Genomic DNA, 10517 nt, shown 5'->3' with positions numbered 1-10517 from the left:
CCATCCCCATTTTTTGGGATCCAATTCCCATTTTCCACCCCCATCCCAGGCCTCCCCCGTTTTCCATCCCCATTTTTTGGGATCCAATTCCCGTTTTCCATCCCCATTTTTTGGGATCCAATTCCCGTTTTCCATCCCCATCCCAAACCTTTCCCCATTTCCCATCCCCATTTTTTAGGATCCAATTCCCATTTTCCATCCCCATCCCATTCTCTCCCTTTTCCCCATCCCCATTTTTTGGGATCCAATTCCCGTTTTCCATCCCCATCCCATCCTCCCCCGTTTCCCATCCCCATTTTTTGGGATCCAATTCCCATTTTCCATCCCCATCCCATCCTCTCTTGTTTCCATCCCCATTTTCTGGGATCCAATTCCCATTTTCCATCCCCATCCCATCCTCTCTTGTTTCCATCCCCATTTCATCCCAGGCCTCCCCCGTTTCCCATCCCCATTTTCTGGGATCCAATTCCCATTTTCCATCCCCATCCCATCCTCTCTTGTTTCCATCCCCATTTTTTGGGATCCAATTCCCGTTTTCCATCCCCATCCCAGGCCTCCCCCGTTTTCCACCCCCGCACGTGCGGCTCCGTCTCTCCCTTTGTTCCCGAGGGTGGGAAGGGGAGGGAAAAGGGGGAATTCTGCTCCGATTTCCCAGATGTTCAATCCCCGGGAGCTCGGGGCCGTCTGGAGCGGAAACGGGGATTGGGAAAACCCCGCCGCACTTTTCCCTCTCACCTCCGGCAGGAATTCGGGATTCGGGCAGGGCTTGGAAAAGGGGGAAAGGCGGGAATGGCTCGGGGAAGCTCCCGGATCCGGGGGGGTTCGGGAATCTCATGGAATTCCTGCTCCCAGCACCTAAATCTGGGATTTTTCCATGAAAAACCTGGATTGGGGGTGATCCCATCCTGGGGAAAAGTGGGAGCGGCTCGGGGAAGCTCCCGGCTCCAGGGGGGTTCAGGAATCTCCTGGAATTCCTGCTCCCAGCACCTAAATCTGGGATTTTTCCATGAAAAACCTGGATTGGGGGTGATCCCATCCTGGGGAAAAACAGGAATGGCTCGGGGAAGCTCCCGGCTCCGGGGGGGGTTCAGGAATCTCATGGAATTGCTGCTCTCTGTGCCTAAATCTGGGATTTCTCCATGGAAAACCTGGTTTGGGGGTGATCCTGTCCTGGGGAAAAGCAGGGAAGCTCCTGGCTCTGGGGGTGTTCAGGAATCTCATGGAATTCCTGCTCCCTGCGCCTAAATCTGGGATTTTTCCATGAAAATCCTGGATGTGGGTGCTGCCCTGAAGGGGAAAAGTGGGAATAGCTCTGGGGTGATTTGGGAATCTCATGGAATTCCTGCTCCCTGCGCCTAAATCTGGGATTTTTCCATGAAAAACCTGGATGTGGGGGCAGCCCTGAAGGGGAAAAGTGGGAACAGCTCTGGGGAGATTTCGGAATCTCCTGGAATTGCTGCTCCCTACACCTAAATCCGGGATTTTTCCATGAAAAACCTGGATGTGGGGGCAGCCCTGAAGGGGAAAAGGGGGAATAGCTCTGGGGTGATTTGGGGATCTCATGGAATTTCTGCTCCCAGCACCTCAATCCAGGATTTTTCCATGGAAAACCTAGACTGGGGGTGATCCCGTCCTGAGGAAAAGCAGGGAAGCTCCTGGCTCCGGGGGGGTTCAGGAATCTCCTGGAATTGCTGCTCCCTACACCTAAATCCGGGATTTTTCCATGAAAAACCTGGATGTGGGTGCAGCCCTGAAGGGGAAAAGTGGGAACAGCTCTGGGGTGATTTGGGAATCTCATGGAATTCCTGCTCCCAGCACCTCAATCCAGGATTTTTCCATGGAAAACCTGGATTGGGGGTGATCCCATCCTGGGGAAAAGCAGGGAAGCTCCTGGCTCTGGGGGGGTTCAGGAATCTCATGGAATTGCTGCTCCCAGCACCTCAATCCAGGATTTTTCCATGGAAAACCTGGATTGGGGATGATCCCGTCCTGGGGAAAAGCAGGGAAGCTCCTGGCTCTGGGGGGGTTCAGGAATCTCATGGAATTCCTGCTCTCTGTGCCTAAATCCAGGATTTCTCCATGGAAAACCTGGATTGGGGGTGATCCCGTCCTGGGGAAAAGCAGGGAAGCTCCTGGCTCTGGGGGGGTTCAGGAATCTCATGGAATTCCTGCTCCTTCTGCCTAAATCTGGGATTTCTCCATGGAAAACCTGGATTGGGGGTGATCCCGTCCTGGGGAAAAGCAGGGAAGCTCCTGGCTCTGGAGGGGGTTCAGGAATCCCACGGAATTCCTGCTCCCTGCACCTAAATCTGGGATTTTTCCATGGAAAACCTGGATTGGAGTGATCTCATCCTGGGGAAACTTGGATGTGGGTGCATTCCTGACAGGAAAAAATGGGAATGGCTCAGGGAAGCTCCCGGCTCCGGGGGAAAACCTGGACTGGGGGTGATCCCATCCTGGGGAAAAGCAGGAACGGCTCAGGGAAGCTCCCGGATCCGGGGGGGTTCAGGAATCCCATGGAATTCCTGCTCCCAGCACCTCAGTCCAGGATTTTTCCATGGAAAACCTGGACTGGGGGTGATCCCATCCTGGGGAAAAGCAGGAACGGCTCAGGGAAGCTCCCGGATCCGATGGTTTGGGATTTTTCCATGGAAATCCTGGCTTGGGATGTGGGAGGCATCCGGAATCTCCCGCTCCAGGGGCCGGGATTTCTGGGATTGGGATCTGGGGGAGCTCCCCGGCCCCTCTGGATCCAGGGGGGTTTTCCCAAGGCTCCAGAGAGGTTTTGGTCCTGAAATTCCCAAATCCCAAATCCCTGCTCCCATCCCAAATCCTTGTTCAAATCCCAAATCTCTGCTCCCATCCCACATCCCAAATCCCTCCGTGCAGATTCCAGGCTTTCCTTGGGAAGCTGTGCCGGGGTTTCCCCTGGGATTCTTAGGATTCCCCATTTCCCAGGATTTCCCATTTCCCAGGATTTCCCCTTTCCCAGGATTTCCCCTTTCCCAGGATTTCCCCTTTCCCAGGATTTCCCCTTTCCCAGGATTTCCCGTTCACTCCCTGTGCCAGGAGGGTCGGGAATGCTCCGGGAATGGCACCGGGATCGGCCCTTCCTGACTGGTCCCAAATCCCTCTGGATCCCAAATCCCTCTGGATCCCAAATCATCCCAAATCCCTGCTCTCATCCCAAATCCCAAATCCCTGCTCCCATCCCAAATCCCTGCTCTCATCCCAAATCCCAAATCCCTGCTCCCATCCCAAATCCCTGCTCCCATCCCAAATCCCTCCGTGCAGATTCCAGGCTTTCCTTGGGAAGCTGTGCCGGGGTTTTCCCTGGGATTCTCATGATTTCCCCTTTCCCAGGATTTCCCCTTTCCCAGGATTTCCCGTTCACTCCCTGTGCCAGGAGGGTCGGGAATGCTCCGGGAATGGCACCGGGATCGGCCCTTCCTGACTGGTCCCAAATCCCTCTGGATCCCAAATCCCTCTGGATCCCAAATCCCTCTGGATCCCAAATCCCTCTGAATCCCAAATCCCTCTGGATCCCAAATCCCTCTGGATCCCAAATCCCTCTGGATCCCAAATCCCTCTGAATCCCAAATCCCTCTGGATCCCAAATCCCTCTGAATCCCAAATCCCTCTGGATTCCAAATCCCTCTGGATCCCCAGAACTTCTTGGATCCCAATCCCCTCTGGATCCCAATTTCCCCTGGATCCTGAGGAGATTCCAGAGGGGAATTCCTTTATCCCAAATCCCTTCCATATCCCAATTTCCCCCCTGGATCCCAATTTCCTCTGAGAGCATTCCAGAGGGGAATTCCTTTATCCCAAATCCCCTCTGGATCCCGAATCCCCTCTGAATCCCAATTTCCTCTGAGAGCATTCCAGAGGGAATTCCTTTATCCCAAATCCCTTCCATATCCCAATTCCCCCCTGGATCCAAATTCCTCTCAGGGCATTCCAGAGGGAAATTCCTTTATCCCAAATCCCCTCTGGATCCCAAATCCTTCTCTGTCCCAATCACCTCTTTATCCCAATATTCTGGATCCCAATTCCCCCCTGGATCCTGAGGAGATTCCAGATGGGAATTCCTTTATCCCAATCCCCTCCGGATCCCAAATCCTCCCTGGATCCCAATTCCCCCCTGGATCCTGAGATTCCAGAGGGGAATTCCTTTATCCCAAATCCCCTCTGAATCCCAAATCCCCTCTGAATCCCAAATCCTCCCTGGATCCCAATTTCCCCTGGATCCTGAGATTCCAGAGGGGAATTCCTTTATCCCAAATCCCCTCTGGATCCCAAATCCTTCCTGTCCCAATTCCCTCTGGATCCCAAATCCTCCCTGGATCCCAATTCCCCCTGGATCCTGAGGAGATTCCAGAGGGGAATTCCTTTATCCCAAATCCCCTCTGAATCCCAAATTCTCCCTGGATCCTGAGATTCCAGAGGGGAATTCCTTTATCCCAAATCCCCTCTGAATCCCAAATCCTCCCTGGATCCTGAGATTCCAGAGGGGAATTCCTTTATCCCAATTCCCTCCGGATCCCAAATCCTTCTCTTTCCCAATCCCCTCTTTATCCCAATATCCTGGATCCCAATTCCTCCTGGATCCTGAGGAGATTCCAGATGGGAATTCCTTTTATCCCGAGGATCCTTCCCACCTTTCCCACCTCGGTCTCTCCCTGGATCCCAGCTCTCTGCTGGCTCCCGGAATTCCAGCCTGGAATTCCCTCGGCGCTCTTGGGATCCGGGAATCCCTTTATCCCCAAATCCCGGAGCTCCCCCCGGCCAGGATTGGATCGGGAATTTTTGGGATCTGAGCAGATCCCGGCTCCCCCAGTGTGGAAAATCCCGGGAAAGCTCAACCCTTCCTCAGGAATGTCAGGAACACCTCTCTCCCGATTTGGGAATTCCCAGGAATTCCCGGGATTTGCCGCCCACCTTTGCCGCTCCTGCTGCAATCCTGACCCCGAATTATCCCAAATTATCCCAAATTTTCCCACTTAACCCTCGGATTCCGAGCCCTGGATCGGCTTCTCCCGAGTTTTCCCAGGATTTGGGCTCGGCCTAAAAATCCCTGGGGTCTCCCCAGATCCCAAATTCCCCCCAAAATCCCTCTCAGCTCAGCCCATCCCGATTTTCCTGCTCCTGCTTTTCCAGGGATGGGCTGGCACCTGGATCAGACCCCTTGGAGCCAAAATTTTGGGATTTTTCGGGATCTTTATGGCAGGAGAGGGATTTTAGGGAGGATTTTTTGGGATCTGTGGGGCAGGAGGAGAATTTTAGGGAGAATTTTTTGGGATTTTTGGGACAGGAGGAGGATTTTAGGGAGAATTTTTTGGGATTTTTGGGACAGAAGGAGAATTTTAGGGAGAGGTTTTCGGGATTTTTGGGAAGGAGGAGGATTTTTGGGATAGGAACAGGATTTTGGGGAGGTTTTTTTGGGACAGGAGGAGGATTTTAGGGAGGATTTTTTGGGATCTGTGGGGCAGGAGGAGAATTTTAGGGAGAGTTTTTTGGGATTTTTGGAAAGGAGGAGGATTTTAGGGAGAATTTTTTGGGATTTTTGGGAAGGAGGAGGATTTTATGGAAAATTGGGGATGGGGATTTGTAGGAATTGTTGGAAAATTAGGGATGAGGATTTGTAGGAATTGTTTTCCCCTTTTTCCCTGCATCCCTCACTTCCAGGAGTGGCTTCCCACAACTTGTTGGGATTTTGGGAAGGAATTCTCCCCTGTAGGGATTGTGAGGCTCAGGGATGGAATTCCAGGGCTGGAAAAATCCCTGGGAATGCTGGAATGGGATTGGATTTGGGATCCCATTCCTGACTGGGATGAGTTCAGATCCCATTCCTGGCCGGAATTCCCTGGATCCCATTCCCGGCTGGAATTCCCTGGATCCCATTCCCGGCTGGAATTCCCTGGATCCCATTCCCAGCTGGAATTCCCTGGATCCCATTCCTGGCCGGAATTCCCTGGATCCCATTCCCAACTGGAATTCCCTGGATCCCATTCCTGAGGGGAATTCCCTGGATCCCATTCCCGGCTGGAATTCCCTGGATCCCATTCCCAGCTGGAATTCCCTGGTTCCCATTCCCAGCTGGAATTCCCTGGAATTCCCAAATTTCCCTTTTTCCCAAATTCCCATTTTCCCAAATCCCCCTTTTCCTGAATTCCCATTTTCCCAAATTCCCCTTTTCCCAAATTCCCATTTTCCCAAATTCCCATTTTCCCAAATCCCCCTTTTCCTGAATTCCCCTTTTCCCAAATTCCCCTTTTCCCAAACCCCGGAGCTGTCGGCCTTTGGGAATGGTTTGGGTGGAAAACTCCGGAATTTGATGAGCCCCAAATCCTTCCAGAGGGATTTTCCGTCCCCTCCGGGTTTTCCGGGATCAGCCCGGATCCCGATCCTGCCCCTCTGCCCTTGGAATGGCCCTGTTCCCAAGGGGGGATTTTTGGGAATTTGGGATGGGGCAGGAAAATCCCGCTGGGTTTTCCCTGTTCCACCTGCAGGGAATCCCAAAATCCAGGGAATTGGGAGAGGGAATCCCAAAATCCAGGGAATCTGGAGAGAAAATCCCAAAATCCAGGGAATTGGGAGAGGGAATCCCAAAATCCAGGGGATTGGGAGAGGGAATCCCAAAATCCAGGGAATCGGGAGAGGGAATCCCAAAATCCAGGGAATTGGGAGAGGGGAGGAAATCCCAAAATCCAGGGAATCTGGAGAGAAAATCCCAAAATCCAGGGAACTGGGAGAGGGAATCCCAAAATCCAGGGAATTGGGAGAGAAAATCCCAAAATCCAGGGAATTGGGAGAGAAAATCCCAAAATCCAGGGAATCTGGAGAGGGAATCCCAAAATCCAGGGAATTGGGAGAGAGAATCCCAAAATCCAGGGAATCGGGAGAGGAAATCCCAAAAACCAGGGAATTGGGAGCGCTGGGATCAGGAACTGGGAGTGCCGGCACTCAGGGACTGGGATCCCCAGTACGGAGTTACTGGGAATACTGGGAATACTGGGAACCCCGTTGTGGAGTTACTGGGAATACTGGGAATACTGGGAACCCCGTTACGGAGATACTGGGAATACTGGGAGTACTGGGAACCCCATTATGGAGTTACTGGGAATACTGGGAACCCGGTTACGGAGTTACTGGGAATACTGGGAACGCCGTTACAGAGTTACTGGGAATACTGGGAATTCTGGGAACGCCGTTACAGAGTTACTGGGAATACTGGGAATACTGGGAACGCTGTTACAGAGTTACTGGGAATACTGGGAATTCTGGGAGCCGATCCCGAATCCCTGTCCCGGTCTCTGCCCGCTTTTCCAGGGCCCTTCCCGGTTCCCATTCCCGGCTCCTCTCCTGTCCCTTTTCCTCTGGCTCCAGAGAGGATTTTCCATGGATTTTCCGTGGATTTCCCATGGATTTTCCGTGGATTTCCCATGGATTTTCCATGGATTTTGGAGCTGCCTCCGGCAGGCTCCGCTGTCCCTGCAGCTCTAAGCGGGAGCTCCTCGGCATTCCCGCTCATCCCGGGAGTGGGCAAACACCGGGATAAACCCGGGAATCGCCGGGATAAACCCGGGAATCGCCGGGATAAATCAGGGAATCGCCGGGATAAACCCGGGAATTGCCAGGATAAACCTGGGAATTGCCAGGATAAACCTGGGAATTGCCAGGATAAACCTGGGAATTGCTGGGATAAACCCGGGAATCGCCGGGATAAACTTGGGAATCACCGGGATAAACCTGGGAATTGCCAGGATAAACTTGGGAATCAGCAGGATAAATCCAGGAATTGCTGGGATAAACCTGGGAATCACTGGGATAAACCCGGGAATTGCCAGGATAAATCAGGGAATCGCCAGGATAAACTTGGGAATTGCCAGGATAAACTTGGGAATTGCTGGGATAAATCAGGGAATCGCTGAGATAAACCCGGGAATTGCTGGGATAAACCTGGGAATCACTGGGATAAACCCGGGAATTGCCAGGATAAATCAGGGAATCGCCAGGATAAACTTGGGAATTGCCAGGATAAATCTGGGAATTGCCGGGATAAACTTGGGAATTGCCAGGATAAATCAGGGAATTGCCAGGATAAATCAGGAAATCGCCGGGATAAACCCGGGAATTGCTGAGATAAATCCGGGAATTGCTGGGATAAACCTGGGAATCGCCGGGATAAACCCGGGAATTGCCAGGATAAATCAGGGAATCGCCGGGATAAACCTGGGAATTGCCGGGATAAACCTGGGAATCGCTGGGATAAACCCGGGAATTGCCAGGATAAATCAGGGAATTGCCGGGATAAATCAGGGAATCGCCGGGATTCCCACGATTCCCAAATCCCAGTCCCAAATCCCGCTCCCTATTCCCAAATCCTGCTCTCCTTTCCTTCTATCTCCGTGGCATTCCCAGTATCCTGCTTCCCATTCCCTCTATCCCAAACTCACCATTTTCCGCTGGTTGCTGAGGCAGAAGGTGCAGATCTGCCGGGGCTGGGAATGCCACAATTCCCCAATCCCAGTCCCTATTCCCTCTATCCCTGCGGCATTCCCGGACCCCAGTACACCCCAGTACACCCCAGTACACCCCGGTATTCCCGTTATTCCCGGTATCCCCAGCCTCGCTCACCATTTTCCGCTGGTTGCTGAGGCAGAAGGTGCAGATCTGCCGGGGCTGGGCATGCCAGGATTCCCCAAATCCCGCTCCCTATTCCCTCTATTCCCGCTATCCCAGACCCCATTACTCCCAGTATTCCCGTTATTCCCGTTATTCCCAGCCTCGCTCACCATTTTCCGCTGGTTGCTGAGGCAGAAGGTGCAGATCTGCCGGGGCTGGGAATGCCACGATTCCCAAATCCCCATTCCCTCTCTCCTGCTCCCTATTCCCTCTATCTCCGCGGCATTCCCGCTATCCCGGACCCCAGTACACCCCAGTACACCCCAGTACACCCCGGTATTCCCGATATTCCCGGTATCCCAGCCTCGCTCACCATTTTCCGCTGGTTGCTGAGGCAGAAGGTGCAGATCTGCTGGGGCTGGGCATGCCACGATTCCCCAATCCCCATTCCCTCTCTCCTGCTCCCTATTCCCTCTATCCCCGCGGCATTCCCGGACCCCAGTACACCCCAGTACCCCCCGGTATTCCCGATATTCCCGGTATCCCAGCCTCGCTCACCATTTTCCGCTGGTTGCTGAGGCAGAAGGTGCAGATCTGCTGGGGCTGGGCATGCCACGATTCCCCAATCCCCATTCCCTCTCTCCTGCTCCCTATTCCCTCTATCCCCGCGGCATTCCCGGACCCCAGTACACCCCAGTACCCCCCGGTATTCCCGATATTCCCGGTATCCCAGCCTCGCTCACCATTTTCCGCTGGTTGCTGAGGCAGAAGGTGCAGATCTGCTGGGGCTGGGCATGCCACGATTCCCCAATCCCGCTCCCTGTTCCCTCTATCCTGCTCCCTATTCCCTCTATCCTGCTCCCTATTCCCTCTATCCCCGCGGCATTCCCGGACCCCAGTACACCCCAGTACACCCCAGTACACCCCAGTCTATCCCGGTATTCCCGTTATCCCCAGCCTCGCTCACCATTTTCCGCTGGTTGCTGAGGCAGAAGGTGCAGATCTGCCGGGGCTGCGCGCTCTCCGCCTCCCGGCCGGGCGGCGACGCTCCCCCGGCGGCGGCGGCTGCGGCGGCGGCGGCGGCGGCGCAGAAAGCGGCGGCCCCGCCGTGGCACGGCTGCCCTCCTCCTCCTCCTCCTCCTCCTCCTCCTCCGCCGGCCTCGCCGAGCAGCAGCACGTTGCCCAGGTGCGAGATGTAGCTGGAGGCCAGGCGCAGCGTCTCGATCTTGGACAGCTTCCTGTCGGCCGGCTCGGTGGGGATCAGCGTGCGCAGCGCCGTGAACGCCGTGTTCACCGAGTTGGTGCGGTCCCGCTCCCGGGCGTTCGCCGTGTGCCGCTGCCGCGGCTCCCGGGACATCCTCCCGCGGCTCTTGCCGCTCCGCCGCTTGCCTCCCTTCTCTCCGAACCCGCCGCCTTCCATGTGGAAGGGCTTCTCCTCCGAGCCCGAGCTCTCGCTGTTCTCCTCGTCCTCGGACAGCGCGCTGATCTCGGGGTACAGGAAGCGCCCCGGCGCCGAGCGCAGCATGGCGAAGGACATGCTGGAAAAGCCGGGGAAGGGGGGGGATTGCCGCTGGGAAAAGCGGGAATGCCGCGGGGTGCTCAGCTGCGGCCGCTCATGGCTCTCGCCGATCCGCTTTAGGGGTTTTTATCCCTCTTCTCTCCCGGCTTTTTGGGGCTTTCGAGCCGATTTTTAGGGGTTTTGTCGCGGCGGTTCAGGTCTAAGTCCCGGTTTTATCCCGGTGGCGCAGCGGTTTGATGGAGGGTTTATCCCGGGTTTTGGGAGTTTTTTATCCCGGTTTGGGAGTTGGTGGGGAGGTGGGGGGGGGGTTTATCCCGGTTTATTCCCGGTTTTCGGGCTCGCCGCCGCTCCCGGCGCACGTGCGCGTCCT

The 10517-nt window shown here is 54.7% G+C and overlaps 1 protein-coding gene across 1 annotated transcript in view; it reads right to left on the bottom strand.

The window, feature by feature from the left end:
* Positions 1-10266, bottom strand: part of SCX (scleraxis bHLH transcription factor) — a 12091-nt gene extending 1825 nt beyond the window's left edge. Inside the window, exon 1 of the mRNA XM_041414754.1 lies at positions 9596-10266. Within this exon, the coding sequence (XP_041270688.1) occupies positions 9596-10165 (570 nt within the window). The 5' untranslated portion in view covers positions 10166-10266. The remainder of the gene's footprint in view (positions 1-9595) is intronic.
* Positions 10267-10517: the final 251 nt, after the last annotated feature.

The sequence above is a fragment of the Onychostruthus taczanowskii genome, unplaced genomic scaffold (genome assembly GCF_017590055.1).
Source record: "Onychostruthus taczanowskii isolate IOZ18803 unplaced genomic scaffold, ASM1759005v1 scaffold468, whole genome shotgun sequence".
NCBI lineage: Eukaryota > Metazoa > Chordata > Aves > Passeriformes > Passeridae > Onychostruthus > Onychostruthus taczanowskii.
This window is presented reverse-complemented; position numbering and strand designations above follow the sequence as displayed.